We start from the raw sequence: 26213 nt of genomic DNA on the forward strand, positions 1-26213 counted from the left end.
TGTCTGAAACTGCTCAGTCGGACTGAAAAGGGAAATACCAATTTTTTTCTGAAATTATCACGGTCTGGATCCTCATTTTGCATAAAAAAAGCAAAGCTCTGTTGATTCGAGTGTAATGTCAATTTAATGATTGTCTTTTTCTAAGCAAATTATGAAAATTAACCATTTATTCCTGGCAGGTTTGCAGCTTTTTTTCCTTAATTGTGGAAAGAAGGAAAAAATCTGTCAGAATAAAACTTGGGATTCGATGCAGCTCACAGTGGAGGAAAAGATTTTGGAGAGATCAAGTTGAATGTTCAGGGACAAAACACTGGAGTGGCATTAAATCCACATTAATGAGCAGCAGTGGGGTGAAAGTGAAGCAGCAATTCTTTTGCCTTCTTTACCTCTCGATTATAAATTTAAAAGGAACAACTTTTTTTTTTTTTTTTTTTTCACTTTTTTCCCTCCCAAAAGACAGCTTAACACAAAACCCCCCAGGGAAAACTCAAAATGCTGAAGAAAATAAATTTTTTCTCCCTGTGATTCTTGACACCTAATTCGAGACAAGACGACAATTGTCAAAATATTTCCCAAACATCCAAAAATATATATATATATATTTAAAGAAGAGTATTTAAACATCTACCTCCTCAAGCAGAACACTTCTTTTCTCTATTACTGTATCAAAGAGCAGCTACCACCACTCCAATTGTGCATTCAGCTTTTGCTCCCTCTCTGTTTAAAAGAAACTCCTTTTAATTCACTCAACTCCAGCAGGATCTGAGCAGCCTCCACTCTTCCTACAGGCAATAAATATTAAAATATAACAATATTTCTTGCCCCAATTTGTACCTTGCTGGCATGAAACAAAAAAATCTGGAGAATTCACACGCCTCAGCAACCGATTTTTTTTTTTTTTTTGTATGATTGTCAAATATTTAATTTTAAACTTTTTTTGCATGGAGGAAAACAAGCCAGAAATTCTCTTCAGAATGTCTGTACACAGCCAAAAATAGTTTAAATGACAATTCAAAATTAACCTGACAGCGACAAAACCACACATGGGCAGGTTGGGTTTTGTTTTTTTTTTCCTGCCCTGTCCTAAATTTTCTCCCTGACTTTTCAGTTCCATCCCTGCTATAATAAAGCACTTATGAGTGGCCTAAGGTGTGTTAGACAGTCCTAAAGGTAGAAATAAGGGAATATTCCTGTGGGATATTGGCCAGGATGGGCTCTGCTCTGCTCCAAACTCACCTCAGCCCCTCGGGGTTTGTTCCACCCCAATTATTTCACCTCTTTTGGGAAGAGGGAATTGCAGTTTGTCACTCCTTGCTTCTTGTGGCAGCTTGAAGGAGGTGACAGCAGCTCTGCCCAAAGGGAAAATCCACCAGAACAGCAGCCAAAAGTTGATTTTTTCTATGATGAATCAACACCAAATGTGGCCAGTGTTGACTCCTCTCACCCCTTTCCAAGGAGGGCATCGAGCTTTGAGCAGAGGCAGAGCTGGGCAAGGATGGCACAAAGTCTCTCCTGCCACACCCCAGCCTGCCCTGGCTGCTGCTTTCTGCTTTTTGTGTTTTATGTTTTCCATCTGCAGCTGAGGCTGCCCCATCCCTGCAAGTGTCCAAGGCCAGCCTGGTCTGTCCCTGCTCCTGGAGCTGCAGGAGCTTTAAGGTCTTTTCCAACCCAAACCGTTCTGGGATGATTCTGTTTCTGGGAATACTCAAACTTGTGGCCCAAACCAAAAAAGAGTGTGCCTAAATCTCTTTCATCCCATTTAAACTCATTTTTAATACCTGCTGACAGCAAGCCTGAAGTGCCTGCAGCAACTTTTTGACCCAAGGCTGATAATTTTGAATAATTCTGATCCTAAAACCCCCTGCTCTGATGCCACTTTATGCTATAAATACCCACTGTGGAGCATTTGGGATGCTTTTAGCATCCTGCAGGCTCTGGCACCAAGAGGATCCCCCTTGTGAACCCAAAGATCTCTAATTTAGAGATGGAAACTCTCCTTTTCCAATTTCCCCCACATCCCAACCCTTCCCTCCCTGGACAAATAGCATTAAATGCTGTTCCTAAATTGAAGTGTGCTGGGGAATTTTTGGCTGCTTTGTCTTTATGACAGATGGCACTTGGGAATGAAGGGGAAGGAAGCAAAGCACTCAGAATTCCAGCTGAATTCCAGCAGCTTTTTCATCCCATCACTCCTGGAGCAACCTGCTGGCTGCACAATCTCACCAGGACTGCCAAAGGGACACAAAGTCACTGCTGGGTGTATGGCCAGCACAAAAAATCCCAGTACAAAAGGGAAAACCCCTTTTCCAAACCTTCTGAAGGGAATTTCAACAGCACAAACCTTTGAGGCTGTGTCTGGTGTCTTCTTCCCCCCCCCGCCCTTTCACTCCTGGAACCAGTCTTAAAGTTGCAGAATTTAATATTCAACACCAACAGAACAGACGATTTGGGGATATAGGCATCATACAGTCACCCCAAGACATCTGGGAACACAGGTGGATTTCAATAACCAAAATAAAGGACTAAAATCCCAAATCTGAACTTTCTAAATCCCTCAGGTTTGGTTGGAAAAGGCTTCTTTTATCTCCACTTCAAAGAAATTCATCCCACCTTTTGTTGCACTGACTTTTCATGCTCAAACTTCACCTGTAACTGATGTGAAATTCGGAATTTTCCTCAACATCAACCAATCTCTGCACAATATCCAACACATTTTGGGCACTCCCATCTCTGTCTGCTCAGGCAGAGGAGAGGATTGACCTGGTTCATCCTGCAGAGGCAATGCTGGACTCATTTCCAGCCTGGAAATTTGATTTTTATGGAAGGTGCTGAGGGTTTGGGGGCTGGGAGTGGAGCAAGCACGAGGTGCTGAACAAGCCTGCAGATGCTTTGCAAAAATAGCAGTGAGAAAACAACCCCAGCATCCTGCCTGACACAGGGCTCATTGTTCCTACCCTGCTGCAGGTGGCAGTGAAAGTGTCACCAGAGCTCCCTTCAAGGTGGGGAAACCAACCCTGAGCTGACTCTGTGCTGTGAAAGAGCCTCAAGCTGCATTTTTATTTTTTTTTTTCCCCCTTTTCAAATCAAACCCCTTTTGCTGTAAATGAGACTTTTGGCCTGGCTGTGGCTGTGTGAGATATGCTTTGAGTGACCCACTGGACACGTGGTGAGGGATTTTTTCCTGCTGTCAATAAAACACAAAGAAGAAGAAACATTCTCCAACGCTGGGAAAGGCCATGGGTTGTCCTTGCTGGGCTTTTCCCTATTCCTGCAGGAGGGTTTCTCTCCAGTTAAAGCCTCCAGTTGGTCCATGTGTGAGAGGGAGGATGGGAGGGTCTGTGAGCTGCCAAACACCAGTGTCCCCCAGTTCTTCACAGGAGCAAAAGCCCAGGTAGGGAATCTGTGAGGAGAGAGATGGAATTAAGGCAAAAAGCAAGGACTGGGCTGGGCAATCCCAAGGGATGAAGCCCTGCTGTGCTACTCCAGAATTTCACCCTTTTTCTCTCTTTCCCCCTCCCAAAGTCCATTCTCAGATGGTGATTGACAGACTGTGCACCACTGCCTGTGCAAAACCAGATTATACCCTCGGGATGTGGGCTAAAAATGTGGTTTTGAATGGAATGTAGTTTTAAATGGAATGTAGGTTTAAATAGGGACCAGCTCAAACCCAGTGTGGTCCCAAACCAGCACAGCTCTGGGGGAAATAGGGATGTTCCTGCAGCTCAGGGGTTCCCAGGTAAACCCTGAATATCCCAGGGAGCCTCTGCAAGGCTGGCAGAGGGCAGGGAAGGAGAGGAAGTTAAAAAACCCATTTTAATTTCCAGCCTTTTGGTGGTTAACATCTCTTTAGGTGAGAAGGGGAAGTGCTGTAGGGTTGAAGTGCCCTTCTTACTGTGCTGGAGGGATTTGGGGCTCCCTGCACAGCTCCTGGTACCCACAAAGCACAAAATCCCTGCAAACCCATCTCAGGTGGACACCTGACCCCACAAAGCACAAAAAAATCCCTACAAACCCATCTCAGGTGGACACCTGACCCCACACCCTGTCCCAGCCTCTCAACCCCTTCTCCTTCACCCTCCTGACTCCTGAAATGAGTGAAACTCAGAGCAGAGCCTGCCCCAGCACGTTGTAAATTGATTTTTCTCTCTGCAGAGCCAGGGCTCTGCTCCTTGCTGCCATTTACCTTTCGGACCATCTGCACAAAATCCTTGGAGTTCTGAGGTGACAGCCCTTGGAGCTGGCAGGTACAGGCCTCCAGGGAGGATGCATGAGCCACGATCAGGATGTTATTTCCTGCAATAAAATGACAAACACAGGCTGAGGAGGGAGGTAAAGCCACATTTAGGGGTTGGTGCCCAAGATCAGGCAGCCATGTAAAACATTTAATGGTATAACAACACATCAAACTGTGAATGGAGGGGAAAATGTGATTTGTTAACACGTTTAGAGCATTTCTCAATTTCAGGGTAATGGTTTAAAAATGCTTTCTGGAGAAAACAAGAATTCCAGTGAGATTTCAGCTGTGTTGGGAAGCAGATGCTTTTTGCCTACGCAAAAATTAATTCCTATTACAACAAACACTTTAATTTCACTTGCTGGCTTTCCACAGTGGCAGCTTTACATTTCCATTTCCGAGATCTTTTTACAAGCAATGCCCCACTGTGCTTTTGAATTTTGTGTGCAAACCATTAAAATCAAAGCTTAGAATGCAGAGGCAGGTCAGTGAGATAAAATCAGTGACAACACCAGAATTTAGGAATTCTCAGAACGTTGTGGATGAACAATAACAGCTAGGGATTTTTTTAAAAAAAATCAATATTGTGTTTGGAGAACAATAAGGTCTTTATGGGAATATAATTTGGAGAAGGAACTCGGAGAGGGGAGGGAAAATGCCCCATTTAATGTTGGGAATACACAGCAGAGGGCAAATAATTCATTTATTCCCATGGGAAACAGCTGCCATTGGGTCAGAATCCCTAAAATAATTCTGCTATTTAACTTTATGGCCCTCTCTTATAAGGTGAGTGTATCTGAAATGATAGTTCTGGTGCAGGACTTTGCAGTGCTTCTGGGAGAGAGATACAAGTGTGGGAATTCATCCCCTAAGAGAGAAAGATTGCTCAGGAATGCTGGAATTCAATACTGGAATTTTCAGCCCCTCTGCAGCACTCACCTTTGCCTTTACATTCACTGATGATTTCCTTTGTTACTTGGTAGCTTCTGCTTATGTAGGTATCATAGGACTCTGAAACCACCAACTTGCTGACAGGAATATGAGGTCTGTGAGGAGAAAAACACATCCAGTAAATTGTAAAAATAAAGAATTCCAAGTGCAAGCTCTGTGAGGAGAAAAACACATCCAGTAAATGGCAAAAGCAAAAAAAAAAAAATTCAAAGTGCAAATCGTGATTCATCTGGAAGTATGTGTTCTTAAACTGATCCTAAAAATCCAGAACTGGGGGGGGACTGTGGTGATCTCTAAACTTCAAGAGTGATTTGTTGACCATTCCTGCATGGAGATATTTGGGGAAATGTGAAGAGCTTCCTCTGCTGGGGACCAGCCCATGGAGGCAGCCTCTGACACTCCGAGTGTGCTCCTGTTCCTTCTGCACTGGAGATGCTGCTCTGGGCTGAGCTGGGCTGGTTTGGGGGAAAAATTCCCTCCTGGGAGGGTGGGCAGGGCTGGCACAGGGTGCCCAGAGAAGCTGTGGCTGCCCCTGGATCCCTGGAAGTGTCCCAGGCCAGGCTGGATGGGGCTTGGAACACCCTGGGATAGGGGAAGGTGTCCCTGCCCATGGCAGGGGCTGGAATGGGATGAGCTTTAAGGTCCCTTCCAACCCAAACCCTTTGAGGACTCTCTGAACACCTGAGAGACACGAGGATGTCTAAAATCACCTAAATCTGTGATTTAAATCCTGTCTAAATCTGTGTTTAAGCCTTGGGTCCGTGAGTTCAGAGCTCAGGGTAAATCCTTTCAGCTCCTGTCCCTCTGCTCTCCATGAGCATCAATGAACACCTGATGATTTTAGCTCTTGGCACATCCCAGGAAAGCTGCTGAGATGGTGCAGGGGAGATGAAATTCCAATTTAGCTGCCTGTCAGGAAAATCCCCTGTTAGGGACTTCTGCATCTGAGGGGAACTGGGGACTTTCCTGAGCACAGGAAAGCGTCCAGGCTGGACAGGGCTTGGAGCAGCCGGGGACAGTGGGAGGTGTCCCATGGAGCTGCATGAGATCCCTTCCATCCTGTTTGATGATTTTCTGATTCTCTGTGTCCTTTGGTAAAGGATTTCAGGGCTCTCCCACCCAGATCAAGTCAGGGAGAGGCAGAGAACCTGTCCAGCAGGAGAACCTGTCCCAGCAGGAGGGGACAGGGGGACACCAGGTGTGTCACCAGGTGTGGAGCAGCAGCTGCCCCAGCCCTGACACCCCTCAGGGGCTGGGCCAGAGGTCAAAGTGCTGCTCTGGCCTCTGCAAAGCTGGGCAGTGCCTGCATGATCCATCCTCTTCCCAGCCAGGGCTTTCCTGGGATTTCCCTGGCCACTTATCAGCTGCAGGGCTTGATGTGCACACGGCCTGGCAGCAGAAGCTGCATTTTCCTGCTGGAGTGCAAAGAAAAAATGTGATTTTCCCTCCACCCAGTGATGTGATCCACAGGAATTCTCCCTGGGAGAGGGGGCAGAGCTCTCTCTCCCTGCCCCACCTGAGCTGACCACACAAGAGCTGCTCTTCCCTCACAGAATATTCCCATGTGAACCCATAGAATATTCCCATAGAAACCCATAAAATATTCCCTATGGGTTTCCCCATAGAAGACGGGGATTTTTGGAGGCAGAGACTCTCCTGACTCACTCTGCTCAGTGTCAGCCACGTGATGCCCTTCCAGGGATAAATACAGTGTGAGGAATTTTATTTAAATATCCTGGAAGTGCTGGAATTTTAACTGCAGGCTGCAATGACACAGCACAAGTAGCTCCTGATGGAAGTGGTCTATGGTATAATTAGCTATGAAAAAAATCAGTTTGTTTTTTTTTTTCCCTTTATATATATTTTTTTTTAAACTTTTAGTGGTTCAATTGCTTATTCCACCAGAGGGTTCTTAAACATACACGGGAAACACCAGGATTTCATAAAGCTCAGAAGCTCTGACACAAAATATTTGTCACCAAGCCCTTGTAAGTGGCACTCCTGTGTGTATTAGCTGAGCCCAAACTCCTAAGTTTTAGGAAAAGTGTTAAAAACCCTAGGAAATCTGAAAGATCCCAGAACAAGAAGTGCAGGAAATAAAACCTGCATGATCAGGAGGAATTGCCAGTGACGTGGGAAGTTTGGTTTATAATAAGCCAGATTTAATTTTATACATATATTTTATATATAATTTTCAGGTCACGTTCAGCACGGCAGCCTCGAGCTGCTCCCAGTTTATTTTGAGATCCTCAGCACCTCTCCCAGTCAGTGCCTAAACCTCCAAACCCAGCAGAGTTTGATGCTAAATCTTCAAATAATCAAGGCCAGGCTGTCTCAGCCCTGCTGAGTGTTACCTGTAGGTTGTATCGACGCTTAGAGTGGCTGCAGCTAAATCCACAGGGGGGATCCAGGCTGGCAGGCTGCTCCCAGACACCCACTTGGTCCACTCAAACAAGCCTGGCTCTACCCGGATCTTCAGGTTGTTCTCCTGCTGCATACCTGGCAAAAAGAGGGAGAAGAGATCAGGTAAGAAGAGAGCAGCTTTAATACTTTGGATTGTTAATTTCTTTACTTTCGATGGGAAATTAAGTGTTTCATGCAATTATTTAATGTATGCCAGGGAGTGTCAAGCTCTGGCTGGCAGCTGGTGCAATTAGAGAAGGGTTCCTTATGGATTGTGCTAATATAAAATATGTTCCTATGGAAATAATAATTACCATGCACTCAGGTCCACGCATTTTATCTGCTTGTCAGTGTTTTATGGAGAAAATGAGGAGAATTCAGCCTCTCCCTTGTGGGTTCTCACCTTTCAGGATGTTGTGAGCTGTCTGGACACAGCGCAGGGATGGGGAGCTGTAGATGTAGTCTACAATGGTGTTTGTTTCTAGCAAGGCTTCACCTGCAAGAAAAGTTTTGTTCTTTGTGAATAAATCCTGGTAAATGGCATTGCAAGGAGCTCTTCTCATGGGTCTGGCTAAAAAGCAGCCAGGAAAACTGTCGAGGTCTTGGATTTAATTTCACTTCATTTGTAAGCTGTAAATCAAATGATTCGACACAACTCAAACCCAACTTAATTCAATTGGCTGGATTCTCTGCTAGCATAAATCACCATTTCATTACACAGGTGGGAGATCACTGCAAACGAGATCAGAATCAACTCCACTGTCAGGGTTTTTAATATTCCTGCATCAGGGTTTTCAATATTCCTGCATCAGGGTTTTTGATATTCCTGCATCAGGGTTTTTGATATTCCTGCATCAGGGTTTTCAATATTCCTGCATCAGGGTTTTCAATATTCCTGCATCAGGGTTTTCAATATTCCTGCATCAGGGTTTTTGATATTCCTGCATCAGGGTTTTTGATATTCCTGCAGTGCCTGAGGGAACCAAAGGAGAGCAGGGATCTGCTCAGGCTTGCAGGGAGCAGCAGCCACATTTTCCTTCTGTTGGAAGAGCAGGACAAAGGAGTGGCAGCCAGGAGGGGACAGTCACCCTGACAGTGGCTGTCACCAGAAATGTCCTGGGGTCATTTAGGAGAGGGACATCTGGCAGCCCTCTGTCACAGGGAGCTGCCCACGGGCTTTGCTCATCACAGGAATGATGTGAAGGTCACAATGGTGCCACCACAGCTGCAGCTGTGTCCTTGGACCCTTGAATGCCACAGCAAAGAGTGTCCTCAGACCCCTCAAATGCCACCAGCAAAGTGTGTCCTTGGACCACTTTAATGCCACCAGAAAGTTTGTTCTTGGAACCTTTCAATGCCACAAAAAGTGTATCCCTGGACCCCTTTATTGCCACCAGCAAAGCGTGTCTTCAAACTCTTTTAATGTCACCAGCAAAGTGTCCTTGGACCCCTTTAAAGCCACAAATTGTGTGTCCTTGGACCCATTTACTGCCACCAGCAAAGGGTGTCCCCAAACCCTTTTAATGCCACAGCAAAGCGTCCTTGGACCCTTTTAATGCCACAAATTAGAGCTCTTTACTGCCATTAGCAAAGTGTGTCCTTGTCCCCTGAATGCCACAGCAAAGTGTCCTTGGACCCCTTCAGTGCCACCCAAAGTGTGTCCTTGTCCCCTGGATGCCACAGCAAAGTGTCCTTGGACCCCTTCAGTGCCACCCAAAGTGTGTCCTTGTCCCCTGGATGCCACAGCAAAGTGTGCTGTGCCACTCACAGCCTCCCTTCTGTCCTGTGCAGATTGCAAACCCTGCTGCCATGTGGCCAATGGCTGAGCATCCTCCTGCTGCTGCTGCACCGTGATTTATTTGTGTTCAAAGAAGCCAGGATAATTTTAGCTGCCCTAGTTTGGATGTGGCCAGCAAGGAGAGCTCGGGAGGATCTGGTTCAGAGGAAATGCTCAGGGCTGAGCTGGTGTGTTTGAGGGGCTGGGACCCCTCACCAGAGCCCTCAGGGTGAGCTCTTTCACTGCCAAAGGATTTTCTCACAAAGTCCTCAGAAGTCAGGGGTGAGGATGGGGAGGGTGGGGGAACCCTGGAAGTGATTTGGGCTGTGTTTGTGACAATGTAAAGGCAGGCAGACTGATAAAAACTGCACAAAAAAAGCGCACATTTTACATGAGGTGACAGCCACACTGCTGCATTTCTCCCCAGTGTGGATAATAACAAAATCTTCCCAGTGCACCCATCCTTTGATGGCTCTGGTTTCACCCATTGTCCCACATTTCTGCTCTGCCTTTTCCTCAGCTGCAGCAGCAGAAGGAAATGAGGTTTCCTTTGCAGGAGGGAAATTGCTGGGGAAGGTGAAGGGACTTTGCAAAGTTCCTTGAAAAGATTTTAATCCTGTTAGCTCAGGACACCCAATCCATTTTTTCCTGCTTTGCACTTTTCCTTTCTCTGATGGGAAGGCAGTGAAGCTTCCTGGGCAAGGTCTTCATGGAATCATGGAATGGTTTGGGTTGGAAAAAAACCAAAAACCCCGTGGGCAGGGACACCTTCCACTACCCCAGGCTGCTCCAAACCTTCCATGGATGGACAATGTGTGCCAGGGCCTCCCCATGAAACGTGGAAAAGACTTTATAACTTGTGAGAAATGAGAGTTATAAACCAGGTATGTATTTATTTAGTGTTGAGGTGTATGGGGATAATTTCTTTTCAAGTATGCACATTGAAACTTAAAATTATTGTTGTATTTATTTTTTAAAAGCTTAGGATTACACAATATGCTCAATACATGTTTATATCTTGGCTTTGCTTCGTTTTGCTTTGTATGAAAATGAACTGAAAGTTTTTTTGTCCTTGTGCCTTTTTAATTTAGGGGTCATTTTGGGTTTTTGATGAAGGCTTTTAAACTTTTTATTGCACTTGAACTTTTTAACTTTGTCTTTGGAGTGTGCATTTTAGCTTTTTGGGCTCATTCCAGACCTTGAGATTACTTTTTGTTGGTTTAGTGTTTGGGGTTTATTATTTATTACTGGTAGCCTTGCACCCCTTATTTTGTTTGCAAGTTTCGGTTTTATTTATTATAAGTTAGTTTGTTTCTCCGATTTTTTACAAGTATAATAAATGTTAGGGATTTTTTTTGTTGGTTTGGTTTTGATGAATTATTTTTTAATTTTGTCTCACCCACAATCACAGGGAACAATTACTTCCCCAAATCCCCCCTTCTCCAGCAAGAAGCTTTGCTGAGCAGCACTTACCCACGAGCCTGGCCTGGGTGCAGCATCTCTTATTTTGTTTGCAAGTTTTGATTTTCTTTATTATAAATTATTTCTCTGATTTTTACAAGTACAGTAAATGTTAAGCTTTTTTTTTATGAATTATTTTTTAATTTTTAATTCTTTGTCTCACCCACACTCACAGGGAACAATTCCTTCCCCAAATCCCCCCTCCTCCAGCAGGAAGCTTTGCTGAGCAGCACTTACCCACGAGCCTGGCCTGGGTGCAGCCCAGCACGGTGATGGGAGCATCCTTTTCATAATCCCTGAAACCACCACTCCTCTGAGGTAAGTTGTGAGGCATATTCAGGTTACTGCGCATGTACCTGCCTGCAGGGAGAGGTGCCAAGCTCCAATTATTCCCTTACACACGGGCAGCAACATCTCACCTGATTTTCCCCTCTCCCACCACCTCAGCTGTGCTTTGCAATCCTGGCTCTTAAGCAGTTGTTTTTTGTTTTTCCCCATGTAAACCCATCAGGAATCTCACAAAATTAAATTAAACGCCTCAAAATCAGCACAGAATGTTGCTAAGGTTCTAAAACTGATTTCCCCAAGGGAAAGTCGTTTCCATCCACAGCAAACATTACACTTTTACAGGAGGCAGAACATCAGAGCTCTTCAGTCACAGTTTAGAAAGAAGGGAGTTGTGAAATCATCCTTTCACCACAAGGTGTTTTTGAATAGAAGAAAGGCTTTTAGGACACATTTCTGATCAGCTCTAAGGCCAACAGAGCCTAAAGTTATAATTTGTTTATTATAGTCTGAAACCTGTGCACAATACTGGGTTGAAAACACCAATGTATGCCCCAAAACCCCACTCTGAGCAGTGTTATTTTCATTTAGGACTGAGAGCCAGCAATACAAAATTTTTTCTTGATGGCAGCAAATGTTTTCACTGAACACTGGCTACCAACATCGTGACTGCACTTTCTCTTTGGTGATGGAACTGAAAAGCAAATCACTCCTGCAATATTTTCCCAAATATTGGCAAATGGAGTATTTCCTCTCTGGATGACTTTCTGCTGCTGGCTGCACAAAAAGCATCATTTTATTATTTATAATTTTAAGTTAAAACCTACAGCTTCCACCAGGCTGTGGCCACTTCTTCTTCCATCAAATCCTGGGGCACCCCATATAACAATAACTGAATAAAAATGGGCATAACACATCAAAGTTCCAGCAGCAAAGGCTCCACTTTAATGTTTCATCCTATTTTTTATCCAGTTACTGTGTTTTATTCTAAATGGTTATTCATTTCCTTGCTACTCAATCCATTGGTCAGACTGTGTGTGTACATGCTAAGTCTCTCTTTACACAGGTGTTTACTTTTTTTTTTTTGTGGATTCTCACAGGAGAGAATTGTTCTTTCTCACAGATGCAAACTGCCTTGTGACAAGAACAGTGTAAACTGATTCTCATTCTCATGATTCTTTTTCATGGGAACTGAACAGGCTAGCTTTAATTCAGCTGAAACAGCAAGGCTAATTTTATAAAGCTTTTATTTTATAAGGTTTTATGTGGTTACTGTGCTAAAAAGAAAGGACAGTAACACACACGGGGCTCTTTGGGGAAAAAAGGCCAATTTATTTAAAGTGTGTCAGTGCAGCCAGGACAGGACAGGAGCTCATTGGACAATTGGGAAAAACATCCTTGGGACAGCACCTCAGGATGTGTCCCACGGGAAAGACACCAGGGGTTAATGTTGGTGATGAATTCCATTCTGTTTGTCACCGTGTTCTCACCCTGGGAGACTCCTCCCTAACTGAAGCTGCAGTCAGCTTGTCAGCCTGGGAATGGAGCTGAGAGCCAGGAGAAATCCAGGCCTGGAAAGAATTTCCAAGCTGTGATTCCCCAGCTCTGTGAATGTGTGTGTCCACAGGTTTTAGCAATATGTAACACCTCCAGGCTCACCTTTGGCATCGAAGCACTGGGACAGCCAGTACTTCCCAAAAACCACATCCATCCTCTCGCCGTGCCTGCACACGAACAGGCAGCGCTTCTGAGGGCCTGGCTGGCTGCTCGTCCTCAGGGGCTGCAAGGGAATTCATGCCTTAAGTTTGGGCTTTCACATTTTCCAGATTCTCTACTGTGTTAATATATAACTCTGAACTCCATATCAAGTGTTCCCAGTTCTCCTCCCAGCTCAGGCACACCAAACAATCCTTTTCCAGCCCCACAACCAAGGACACGCTGCAGCTCCAGCCCCAAAAAGTGCAAAGAGCAGAGAACTGAGGAGAGAATCTGGGAGGATGGGACTGCAGAGCCTGGAGCTGGGATTGGACAATGAACCCCGAGATGGGAATGGACCCAAACTGATAAAAGTGTGAGAACTCGAGACTCTGAGCCCATCCTGGGTGGAGCCATGCCCAGGCTCTTACACTGCCCAAGGTGAATCCTTTGAAGTCTTTTAATAAATCCCTGCTTTATTCCTTTAACTCTGCCCAGCCTCTGTCCTAGGTCGCCTCTCCAGGCATCAAACCCACAGGAGCCAGCACCAGGCTCCTCCTGCTTTGTCCTTGTGCAAACATGACAGGGAAGGCTCCAGGATTTATTGCATTTATGGCTCTGTGGAGCTCTTTGGGAATTTATAATCCTGGTGGATTTATGGTGCTGAAGGGAGCAGAGGATGGGGCTCTGCCACCTCAGTTTGGGGACAGGGTTGTGTCATTCAAAAACTCCATAACTTGTGCTGCAGGGAGTGAAAAGATAAATTTTTGGGAAAAATCCATTCACTGGAAGCTCGTCCCTAATGGTTTCAGGGTCCCTACCTGCACGTTCTGGCAGATGATGGTGAGTGGCCCAGCATCCCCTGGCCCTTGGTCCTCCTGCTGCCTTCTCTCCAGAGCTCCATCAGCGAAGGCTTGAAAGGATGGGGAAGGTGTGGTGTTCAGAATGGAGTAGGACCTGCCAAAAATAGAAAAAATATTGTTTTTGGGAATGCTTTTTGTGTTCAAGCTGCTCTCAGGAGCCTTCAGGAGCCGGTGGTAATTACTGCTGTGATGTTGTTTCATTATTATTTGGGTTTTAGTGCTGCCCAGAGAGCGCCTTGCCAGGTGATGCACACACGTGAGGAGACAAATTCCATCTCCTGGATGTTTCCTTAGAAACAATTTACAGAACAATTCCCAAACCTTGGTCTGGGGGGGGCTCTCTCCACCCTGGAATATTCTCATGGGAAATGCCAGGACCTTCCTGATGACAACAGGACACTCACTAACATCACCTGGGGACCAGTCCATGTCACCGCCCATGGATTTGTGGTCCCAGATTTGGGAATTAATGGCTACAGGGAGTTTTCACTCACCTTTCTAGGACAATCTGTGGCTTCAGCAGAAAGCTGAGGTCTCTCCCTGGGCAGTTTTCAGGGTTCCTGTGCCCAGAGCAGCTTTGGGCAGGGACCTGGCACACTCAGCCCTGTTTTCCTGCATTTTTCAGAGCTGCCTATTCCCCTTCCCACCTGCCTGGGAATTTATTCCCCAGTGCTTCCTGTTAAGTGCAGCCAAAGGGATTTAACAGCCCCCACTCTCCCTCGAGGGCCTTGCCTAATGATGGTCCCTCTGAATAAAGCTCTTATTCCCAGATATTCAAAGACTTTGACCAGAACCCTGGGGACTAAACTGTGACAGGCAATTGCAGAAGCTGCCTCGACCCTCTGCTGACTGTTACCTCTGCTTAGTCATTAAAAAAAAAAGAACATTATCAGGTAATGGATGTGGACAGTGACTCTGACAGAAAGTTGCCAGAGCTGGCACTTTTCAGTGCCTTAAATACATCAGGAGCTGCTTCCTGCTAGCAGCCAGTTAGGATAAAATCTCAGAGGGGTTTCACAGCTGTTAAAATAGCCCTGAGTGGCTCTGCCAGTGGGACAAAAATAGGTTACCTGCATGATTTATATGATTTAAAGGAGTTTAAAACCCACTGATGTTGGTCCTGATCTATTATCTGGTGGAATTAGGGTGCAAGGATGACACTGAGCTAAGGGATTATTCCTGAATTCCCAATATGGGCTGGCCCTGCCTTGAGCAATTGTTCCCCTCATTGCCCAAACGCAGGTGGAGCATTGGAGTCAGCCCTGATCCATCCTCAGTGACCCCAGAACTTGAATGTCTCAATGTGAACAGAATTTCAGTTCTTATTTAGGACTCATCTGTATTTCTGTACAAAGAGAATTTCTTCCAGCTGTCAGCCCTTCCTCCCATGTAATCCCTTTCCTGCCTTGCCCATATGACATTTTTTAAGGACACTGGTCTGGAGAATATCAAGGATTTTTTGGTTACCCCACTTCCCTTTGCCCCCAGGAGCTGCCACACAATTTCTGAGCCTTTCTTTCTCTCTAAGCCTTTTAATAAAGGCCACAAACACTTCACCATCTATTTATAGATGGCAGGATTTGCTGGGAATGGTGATGAGGCAGAGGCAAACTCTGAGTGTGCCTGGAGAAGAGCCACCAGCCTGTCTCCAGTGCTGCTGGAAAACACAAACTGCTGAGCCCGTTCAGCTTAGTCATCTCCTAAGGACAGGTCATGGTTTGGAAGCTTTTCCCCAAAAATCCTGGTTCCAGCTCCTGTCTTCTGGATGCTGCCTTGTCTGCCCTGCTCTGGCAGGGATAAATGAGTGATGTCAGCACCAGCATTCTGTTTAATGAATTCCCACCAAAATCAAGGGGTATAACATCATTCAAAAGGTGAGGGCTGCATTCTCATTGAAGCCAACGGCAGGCTCCTAAAAATCTTGCTAAATATCCTAGGAAATGTTGCTGATGCAAAGTCCTTTTCAGCAGGGAATTATGCACAGAATATGCCTCTTCCCGAATGAATGCTCAAATTTACACCTTCCTGATGCCAGCCCACCGCAGAGGTGCCTGCCCAGCAGTGCCTCCAGCAGCCATCTGCTCCAGCTCCATGGACCAGCAGCAATCCTGCGAGTCACAGTGAGCTGCTGCAACATCTCAGCTCCAAAAATCACCTTGTCCTCTAATCCCACGCTAAGGGAGAGCATCTGCTGCTCCTTGGCTGATGGGATGAGGCTCTGTGTGCCAGCTCCTTGCCCTCAGTGCCCTTCTCAGCATCCCTCCTCACCTCTCCAGCTGAAATCCCAGCTGCTGCTGATGCCTTAAGTTCGAGCTTTCACATTTTCCAGATTCTGTGCTGTATTAGTGTGTGACTCTGAATTTCATATAAAGTGTCAGCAAGTTCTCCTCCCAGCTCAGGCACACCAAACAATCCTTTTCCAGCCCCACAACCAAGGACACGCTGCAGCTCCAGCCCCAAAAAGTGCAAACAGCAGAGAACTGAGGAGAGAATCTGGGAGGATGGGACTGCAGAGCCTGGAGCTGGGATTGGACAATGAACCCCAAGATGGGAATGGACCCAAACTGATAAAAGTGTGAGAACTCGAGACTCTGAGCCCATCCTGGGTGGAGCCATGGCCAGGCTCTTGTGCTGCCCAAGGTGAATCCTTTGAAGGCTTTTAATAAATCCCTGCTTTATTCCTTTAACTCTGCCCAGCCTCTGTTCCAGGCATCACTGAGCCCCTTTTTCAATGGGAAGGGGAGAGAACAGCTTGACCTACCCATGGAACACCCAGGTCCCACATTCATCTGCCTTGGTGATGTAGTTTTCAGGCAGCAGCCCCGAGCAGCCAGTGGCAAGGGAAATGCCATAAATCCAACCCTCACTCGTGCTGGTTTGCTCCACTGGGGACATGAAAATGAAATCCCCCGGCACCAGCTCCAGCTCATCATCATTCTGGGGGGTGTAGGGGTAGATCACTTGCAGAGTCTGGGGGAGAAAAAGCACAGAAGGGTTGTTAGTGGAAGGGGATCTGCAGCAGAGTGGTGATTTATTTTTTTTGGGGGGGGAGGATGAAGCGAGCTGCAGGAGGTCACCTCGTGGTTGACGAAGCGAATGTCGCGGGAGAAGATCGCGGCCACCCAGTCACAGCCCAGCTTGACATCGATGCTCTGGGCCAGCTTCTCCAGCGTGGGCAGGTGGCTGCTCTGGAAGTGATAGGCCAGGGTCACATGGAGCTGCTTCTTGTGGGGCTCCACGTGGACATCTGCAATGGGGAGAGAAGGGTTAAAAACCCCCTGTCTGCCACTCAGCGGGAGCTGGGCTCGCAGTGATGCCCAGGTGGAACAAACTGGAGTGCAGCTGGAAATGCTGCGAGTGTCAGGTCTCCAATATTCCAATTAATCACAGATTTGGGGTCTGATTCAGCCCTGAGTCACAGCAGGGTGCCAGACAAGGCATCCTTACAACCTGCCAAACAATGCTGTGACAATCATTATTGCAACTCTGGACACACATCCTGCCAAAAATAAAAAGGACGTTTTTCCAGGTAGGAAAATCCAGGAGGCTTTCACAAGCAGCTGAGGTTCTTTCCAAAATAAAAAGGCTAAAAAAGCATAATTTTCACTCTCCCTCCATTGTTCTTTCTGCTGCACTAAATTACAAATCCATGGAATTTGTGCAAGTTGATTAAATCTTTTCCCTGGACATTAGTTGGATTATCAGTTTAACCACTGAGGGTGAGGTATTCCCAAATTGTGGAAATATAATAATGATTCAAAATGATCCTGCAGAAAAAAAAGAATCTGTATCAGGAGATGATTCCAGGTGAAAATATGTGAAATATTTGGGCTCTTCCAGTAGATGTGGAAATCATAGGATACATTGTTTGCATGTAATTTATTCTTGCTTATTCAACCAAAAATTGCAATTAAATTTAACTGATTATTCAGTCACAATTGCAGCTTTTCAAAGACTTGGCTCCAAGTGCCAGCCAGGGGTAGCTTTGCAAGCTCATCCATCTTTTTTTTGTTGTTGTTTTTCATCAGCAATAAAAAATATGTTCAAGATCTCTGAAAAAACCCTAGAGATTTTAATGGGATAACCCGACCAAGCTGTGGCTGCAATGCAGCAATTTCCTTCCCCTAAAAATCCCCAATTTGGCCTGAATTGGAACAATCTCAGGGGCAGAAGATTCTTAGAAGCCACCAATGCTTCTTTATTCTGGGTCAGTGGGGTTTTTTTTTTGGATAAAAATTACATTTTTGGCTGTGCTGCAGGGAAACACTGATCCCACTCTCACGTGGCTGCAGTGTCCTTGCACCCACCCAATGTTTGCCTTCCAAAATTTTCCTTTTAAAGATAAAATTCCCTCCCTCTTCTAAAGGGAAGGGAAGTTCTAGGTCAGGTGAAAGCAATGATTCCAGAGGTTCTGGACACTTCTGGCTCCCTCCTCTGGAGCAGGGACAGACTCCCAGCACTCCTGCATGGTTGTGGGGTGCCTGCCCGGCATGGAAACCCCCCAGGAATGCAGAATTTGCTGATTTTTGATGCATTTTAGCTCCAGGATAAGCCTGGGATAGGGAAGGACTAAAGCACTTGTGCTGTGGGCAGTCCCAGCTGAGCTCTCCAGTGATGGAGAGGGGGAGGATTATCCAGGGAGATGTTCCAGTGCTCCCAGGGTGTTGTGAATTCCCAGTTTGGAGGTGACTGGAGGACACTCAGCAAGGTTTTGTTCAGCAGTGGAGACCATGGAGGTTCTGGTTATTCCCCCTCCAGAAGCAGCAGAGGATCACGGACACAGCTCTGGGAGCACTGAGGTTGGGAAGGACACTTGGGGTCCTCACACCTCAGAAATGCAGTAAAATAAAACAACCACGGCCTTGAGATGGTTGGGGGAAGTTCTGTGGTGGTGGCTGAGCAGGAGACACCGAGCCCTGGTCAGAGCAGCTCTGGGAAAGGTTAAGGTGAAATGTCAGCTTCCCTTTCAGAAACAGCTCTGAAAACTGGGGGTGAGAGATCTCCCAGCTGAAAAGCCAAAGCACCCAGTGGGGTGCTGCCCTGAGTTTTCACTTAAAAATCAGAGATTTGCTTTTGAGCTTTACTTCTTGGTGGCATCAGAGCTTTGGGGTTCTGAAAATGCCCAAAATGTGTGCTGTGACAGCTGCTTTGCTTCCTCATGGCATCCAAATTTTGTTTTTTCTGACAGTGCCCAGGCTGGAGTCACTCACCTGCTTTGGAAGCTGCCTCTGCAGCGAAGTCTGCAGCAAACTTCTTGAGCACCTCAGCACTTTCCTCTTTGACAAAGAGCCCGATGAAGTTGGAGGATGTGTAGAGCTCCAGGGGCAGCGGGGCAGGGAATTTGCATTTCCAGCGCATCACCGTGGCCTGCAGGGCTTCTGTGAGAGCATCGACCTTGCAGTCCTCACACTGCCAAGGAAACAGGACAGGCATGGCTCAGGAAAGGAAAGGATGGGGGTGGGTGCCAGTGGTCTACCCTTCCCCTCGTGCAGTGAGAAAAAGCACAGGGGCATGGGAAAAAAAAAAATTAAAAAAAATCTATGTTTAGAAATCCTCGGCCCCTCCCTTGTCCTCAAAGCAGGATCAGCTATCCCCAAGTAACCTTCCCAACCTCCCCCCACCCATTCTCACGTTAAGGATCGCTGGAGAGGATGAGAATTCAGTCTTCTGCTGCTGCTCTTCCCTGAAAACAACAGCTTAAAAACCCAAAGCCCAAGCATCAGCAAAATCCCCCCAGCTCCCCCCCGAGCCAGGATGAATCTCCAGGCTGAGCCTGGCAAGGAATGGCTAAAGGAGAGAGGAGAGAGGAGCTGTGCTTTACCATGAAGAACTGGCAGAGGGTGATGTGTGGGAAGATGTTGTGAGCTTTGTTCTTGCCACAGATCTGCTTCGACTGCTGCCAGAATTCCGAGAGCTTCTGTGCCAGGGGCCCGGTGGGGCGCAGGTACAGGACGTACTCCCGGGGCAGGGTGTCATCCAGGAACGGGTCACCCACGTGGGAGAAGAGCCTGGCAGGCAGGAAGAATTGTTAAACGGAGAGATAATGACACATTTCTTCCCCCAACAGAACCAGCTTCCCCTGTGCTGGCTCCCATTCGTCGTGCCCTGATGGGAAAAAGCAGCTCTGCCTCACTTGCAGCCCATTAGCACTGCTCAGTAATAAAGAAAATTGGGTTTTACTTTCAGGCAGACGCTCTGAAGATCTAACCCAGGTCACTGCTTCTGCCTTTCCTGCCTTTCAGAGTGCAGAGCACAGGGAGGAGAAGGCAGCTCTCAGCTTCTGTGCTCAGCCTCGCAGAGTGGGGGGCTCCTGCTCTCACCTGCTCCTGCTTTTGCTGCATCACAAACCCTCTCAGAGCAGGCTCATTTCTGGATTGTTTATTTCCAGCCCTTCAACAGCACCTCACTAATTCTGCAGGTGCTTTTCAGACAACACTCCTGTTCAAACATTCCACATTCTAATGGCTGGAATCCTAAATTCACCATTCCTTCTACTTTTGAACATTTATTACTTCATACCAACCAGTCGCATGCTGCTTGAACACTCCTTCCACCTGTCGATGCCAGCGCTTTTTGTCTGCAGAGAGAGCAAAATAAAAAGAGAATTTCAGTGCTGCTGGGTGTTTGGACACTCATGGGATTCCCTTTCTAACTCTCCAGCCCCTGAAGCTTTATTTTTTTTTTATTTGCCACCCATCAAATCCCCATAAACTGTTTGAAGGGCAAAGTCATGCAGACAGCACAAAATATCAAATATGGACCTCGGGGTTTTCCCCACTTTTCCTGGACAGAGAAACACCAGCATTTGACAGTCTCTTTGCTGGGAATTTCAGCATGAAACCCCAAAGATTTGGGTCTGAAAGTGCAGGAGTTGCACTGAGGAGAAGAAAAATTCAACTGCCACGAGAGGGCACAAATCAGAGATTTTCCAGTTTAGAAAAGTTCCCTTTAGTCTTTATTGTACTCAAAGAGCTCTTTTGCTTCATTCCCTTCAGGATGCCTCAAAATCCCTTTTCCCTCCAGCTGGGAACACCCAGAGCTCCTGTTCAGAGAGTTTTCCAGAGCAGATCAATGTCACAGAGAGAGAGAGAGAGAGAGAGAGAGAGAGAGACTCACACTTGACTCCAAGGGAGTCGAGCAGGAAAAAACCTCTTTATTTACATTACATGTCTATTTATAGAATTCCAACAATAATCATGGATTGGACAGTGATAGTAAAACCTCTTGAGTTCACTGGTTCATCACATGTCCTTCAGTTTTCTTGTCTTCCAAAGAGGAATGCAAAACATCTACTGTTTACCAAAAAAAAGGGTGAAAAAAAGTAAAAGAAAATCTATCAACATCAGAAGGTCAAAACACAAGTGCAACAGACCAGCACAAGTTACAGCTTTAAACGTGGAATTGTTTTCCAAATGCTCGACACCAGCACGGGAAAGCAGCTGTGGATCAGCTCAGGAACAGCCAAAGGGAGGGATTCACCCAGAATTCACCCAAATGGAGCAAGAATTCTGAGTGAAGAAGGCAGAAAATGACAGAAATTTTAGGGTCATGGGGCAGGGACAGGCGCTCTGTTGGGGAAGGTGCAGAATTCCCATGAATTGGTGATTTCAGAGCTCCCTGCCTAAGGGAAAGGGGGCAGATCCAGGGTCCAGCCCGTGGCTCTGGGATCAGCTGGGACCCTCCAGGACTTGTGACCATGTTTGTGTCACCCCTTGTGTCTGCAGTGGTGACTTTCAAAGTGCTCTGACAACTGAGGATATTCCTGAATTATTACCCCCAGCCTCAGCCATGTGCTGTTGACTCAGCTGTGCCTTCCCCACCCCTTGAATACACATTTTTGTTCGTTTGGAGGGTAAGAGGAAGGCAGAAAGATAACACTGCAAAAAAAAAAAAAAAAATTAAAAGAAAGGGCTGTGTTGCAAATGTGTGATGATGAAAATCCTTCCTCCCCAAGTGGTTTTGCTGCCCTTGTCTGCCAGCATTCCCTGGAGATCAGCAGAGTGCTGGGCCCAGCACCTGCCCTCTGTGGGGATGGATTTGGGGTGGTGAACCCTGGGGGTTGGTGTTTCTGCCTGGCTGACCTTGCTCTGCTCTGGAAAATATTCTATGCAAAGCAGCCACTGCTTTGCTTTGGAAAGCAGCTCAGGCAAAGGAGCTAAAAGATAAGGGGGAACCTCTCTGAAAGATAAGGGGGAACCTCTCTGAAAGATAAGGGGGAGCTCTCTGAAAGATAAGGGGGAACCTCTCTGAAAGATAAGGGGGAGCTCTCTGAAAGATAAGGGGGAACCTCTCTGAAAGATAAGGGGGAGCTCTCTGAAACTTAAGGGGGGAGCTCTCTGAAAGATGAGGGGGAGCTCCCTGGGAGCAATGCCCTGGGATTTTTCCTGCCCTGCTTCCATCATTTGTTGTGCTGCCCTTGCTCAGTTCACCTCCCCTCCTGCCTGGGTTGTTTCTTGCTCTTTAAAACAAACCCGAGATGTGACTCTGCAAAAGTCTCCTCTGGAAATCTGTGAGTGAAAGCTCCCAGAACAGCTCTGGCTCTGAAATGAGCATTTTCTCTGGGATTTCCTCTGCCCAGACACCAGCACAGACCTCTGGAGGAGCTGTGCACAATCCAGGCTCCATCACCCACCCTGGGGACTCTGCTCCTTCGTGACCTGATGATTCCTTGGAATAAATCACTCAGAGAGCTCTGCTGGAATTAACTGCAGCTCCCTCAGTGCTTGGGGACCCCGAAGGGCAGCAGAGAACCTGAGGCTGGACCCACACCTTTGTCCAGGTGTGATTTCCAGAGCTGCCTCCATCATCCACAGGGACAATCAACTCTCCCTCTTCCATTTAATTTTCAGCGTGAGGAGGAAATGCTGCATAAAGCAAACAAAGCCAAAGGGTGTTTTTATCCTGGGACCTGCAACTGAGAGATTTCTTTCTTTCTTTTTCCCCTTTTTTTTTTAATTTAGTGAAAGGAATAATGCTGATAACTGATTAGTCTCTGCTTCCATCCCAAAATCCCACCCTGGCCAAAAGCTGGAGAGGACCCATCCTCCAGCTCCCAAGCCAAAATCAGCTTTTTAGAAGTTGAGTACTCAAAACTGGTCACAGCCATGCAAAAGTGGCCTGATTTTCACAACTGCTGAGTGCAGTGGGAGCTGGAAAACACATCCTGCTCCTGAGAAAATCAGGTCACTTAATTAGGTGACAAATTATGGCTTAGGTGCTCAGATTTCCTCACGCAGGGCAGCGAGCGTTGGCTGGAGCATTGTAGAAAAAATTGTGACTCAGATGAACCAGAAAAGAGGAAAAAGTAAGAAAATAACTTATTTTCCAGAATTTACTCGATGATATCACTGAGTAACTGTTTCTGGTGATGCAAAATTGGTTCAGGCAGGGCATGAGAAGCTTTGAGCAGCATTGCTGGTCCCCTGAGCCACCCAATTCCTCCATCTCTTGGCTTCTGAGATGAAGTGCAGGGAAATCATTTAACAGCACCCAGCAACATGGAATAATCATTCTGAACAAACAGCAAGGCAGAGTTTCTGTGCAGGTCTGGAGAATTCAGGGAAGGGGAAAGAAAATCCTAATTACAATGTTTTCCAAATGCACAGCAGGTATTTTATCCACCAGGAAGAATTCAATGTGTTCAAGCCCTCCCTGTGACACTTTTCAATGCCCAAGGAAAACCTTTCCCCACTCAATCACTGCTTGAACAGGATGAAATATTGCCAGGAAGCATCCCAAATAAAAAGCTGACCCCTTGGTCCAAAATATTCCAGCAGAATTGGTGTTGCTGCCCTGGCCCACACATTAATGTGTAAATGGTGCCTATTTTAAGCCCAGCCCATTTAATGGCAGAGCACAGAGCTCTGAGTGCTGCAGAACTTCACCCCTCTCTGCTGAAGGATTTTTGGCTTCCTGTCACTTCTGGCTTGAAGAAAAAAAAAAAAAAAAAAAAAGGGGAATGTCAATTCAGCTCGGAAATATATATCAATAAACATAAAATATAATGGCCAAGCCCCATTTGCTTCAGAGGAAATGACTGTAATGGGGAATGAGGCATTAACCATAACGAGAACCTTCGGCCTCAGAAGCACCACAAAAAAATCCTCCCTCTGCTGAGGGCTCAGCCTTCTGCTTCTAGTCCAGTTTAAAAAGTGTTTGGCTTTATTCAAGCCCAGCTTAGAACACGAGGGGCTGCCAGTGGCAGTGGGGAAGGCACTGCAAGCAGCAAGAGCAAGGCAAGGGGGGAACTGTGAGATAAAATATAATGTAGATAAAGAGACATCACTAAAATGTGTCCAAACTTCGGGGGTTGATGCCCCAGCAGGGATTTCCATTGGCCCTTCTTTAATTTCACTAATTGTGCCATCAGCAGAGCTCTGCCTATGAGAGGGACCTGGTTTTATTTGGAATTTCTGCTCTCAGAGGCTGCAGAAACCTCAGCTCCACAGGCACCGAGGGATTGGGGAATGAGCCCTGGAGGGATGGGGGAAAGAGAGGGAAGGACCAACCCTGCCCTTTCATCCCATCCCTCAAACCCACACAAACTCCTTCCCCCTGAGCAAAACCCCTCTGGGGGATGAATTCATCACCTGAATCTTTGGCCCATCAAATATTTCATTGTATATATAAAGAATTTGGTTTTTTAAAATATGATAGAAATACTTGGCTCTCCTCATCAGGTCCCACTCACAAGCCTGCCTGACAGGGTAAAATAGGAATTACAGCCCATAATTTATGCCAAATAAGTTTGAAAGAAGGATGCTGTCAAACAGCATTCCTATTCCTTAGGAATACAAAATAAGCACCTTCATTTTTCCTTATATATAAACATATTTATATAAACATATATTCAACTAGCTCTATATATCTATTTAAAGCTTGGCTTTTTCCATCTCTGTTGGTTTCTGGTAAAAGAATAGAAAGCAAAATGCTGGCTGGCTCCAGGGAATGTGGAAAAAAAAATAGGAATTTTCTGCAGCTGCTGTTTGGAGCAGATGTGTCAGTGCAGGTACAGGTCAGGAGCCCAATATTTAAATTTCTCCTTGCCTTACGTGTCAAAGTCATGGGGTGGGAGGTCCCAAATTTGAATTCTGCTCTATAAGCTACAGTAAAGCTGTAAAATTCTCCACAGAGAGTAAAAGTCTCAGTATTTTGGTTTTTTTTTTTTCCAAATCTCCCATTGAGTGACCTTTACAGATTCCTGAATTTTTCCAGTTTTCATCAATTGTTTATTAACAGTCCAACGAGGAGAATGTGTCTGTTTTAGGCTTTCACTAAACAACTGCACATTCAGGAACGGTTTTGCAAGGAAAATTTCTGTGCATTTAATGACTTGGTTTTGTGATGTGGGAAAAAAAACCACCCAAATTCCTGGGTGCCATCAATTCTTTAATTATTCTGCACACCAAACCAGCCACAGTGAGGTGTTCTACCTAAATGTGCTGTGCCCCTCTGAATCCTCAACATGCAGAATTCACTCGGCCACCCCCCAAAAAAAAAAAAAAAAATCGTGTGATGACGTTTCTGGTCTTATTTGGGTGACCTTCCTGCTATAAATAGGGACAGGACAGGAAGATCCCACCAGGGATCCAGTTCCTGTTCGGGGCAGGGGGTTGGGGATGTTCCTTTTCTGCATCAGGGAAGGAAAAAACAACAAAACCCCGCGGTGTTTTTGCGAGGAGAAGGACTCTGATGTGAGAGCGTGGCAGGATAATGAATTTCTCTCCTTTTGCTGAGTTTTGCCTTCATTTCTGCTGCTGTTTTGCTGCCTGATGACAGAGAGAAATCCCTGCTCGCATTGGATTCACTGATTTAACTGCAGCCACGTTAGAGCACGAGATGGTTTTACACCTCAAGATCCCCTTTGGGAACGTTCTGTTCCCAACCCCTGAGGTCAGCAGATCCCAAAAACACCCAGGTCCTGCCTGGAATACAGGAACTTCCAGAGGGGAAGTTCCTGGGAACACGGGGACTGTGAGATCTCTGACTCTGCTGCATCCTGGAGGTCACGTAAATGTTTCTGGGAGGTGCCTGGTGGGGCTGGAAATTCCCTTCTTCCCCTTTCCCAAGGGCTGGCTGCTTATTCCCAGCTCTGGAACAGAGGGAAAGGGGAAATGTGATCACAAATAAATTTGGGAATCACGCTGCCGTGTCTTTGTAGTCCCCACAATTTCAAATCTTCCTTTTTTTTTTTTTTTTTTTTTTTTCTCCAGAGGACAAGCAAACTGCAGCCTGGCCGCAGGAGGAGGAGGAGGAGGATGAAATGATGATTTTGATGAGCGAAGAATGAGGGCCTGGGCATGTGTCTCTTGCTTTTTGGAGTTATGTAAGGTTTTGAAGGCGGATTTCTCTCCCCACATGTGCACCAAGTCATTCCCTAATCCCCTGCTCAGCCAGCTTGTTAAAGCACGAGGAGAGGGAAGCACAGGCTCGTAAAAAGTGCCCGGGATAAAGGCAGGAATGTAGCAGCCATTTGCCATTTTCAAAGAGACAGAGGGTTTGAGGAGGAAGCAGGATATTCCCTTCCTCAGAACAACAACAGTGC

At 46.2% G+C, this 26213-nt stretch overlaps 1 protein-coding gene across 1 annotated transcript in view; it reads right to left on the bottom strand.

Annotated features, from left to right (window-relative positions):
- Positions 1-1057: 1057 nt before the first annotated feature.
- UBASH3B (ubiquitin associated and SH3 domain containing B) overlaps positions 1058-26213 on the bottom strand; it is a 61760-nt gene continuing 36604 nt past the window's right edge. Inside the window, exons 2-14 of the mRNA XM_088177756.1 lie at positions 20193-20246; positions 19491-19677; positions 18880-19078; positions 16747-16916; positions 16431-16639; positions 13628-13763; positions 12771-12891; positions 11064-11186; positions 7992-8084; positions 7540-7684; positions 5174-5280; positions 4184-4293; positions 1058-3400 (exon numbers count right to left, since the gene is read on the bottom strand). Of these exons, the coding sequence (XP_088033882.1) occupies positions 3263-3400; positions 4184-4293; positions 5174-5280; positions 7540-7684; positions 7992-8084; positions 11064-11186; positions 12771-12891; positions 13628-13763; positions 16431-16639; positions 16747-16916; positions 18880-19078; positions 19491-19677; positions 20193-20246 (1792 nt within the window). The 3' untranslated portion in view covers positions 1058-3262. The remainder of the gene's footprint in view (positions 3401-4183; positions 4294-5173; positions 5281-7539; positions 7685-7991; positions 8085-11063; positions 11187-12770; positions 12892-13627; positions 13764-16430; positions 16640-16746; positions 16917-18879; positions 19079-19490; positions 19678-20192; positions 20247-26213) is intronic.

Source organism: Sturnus vulgaris, chromosome 23 (genome assembly GCF_052056855.1).
Source record: "Sturnus vulgaris isolate bStuVul1 chromosome 23, bStuVul1.hap1, whole genome shotgun sequence".
In the NCBI taxonomy this organism is placed as follows: domain Eukaryota; kingdom Metazoa; phylum Chordata; class Aves; order Passeriformes; family Sturnidae; genus Sturnus; species Sturnus vulgaris.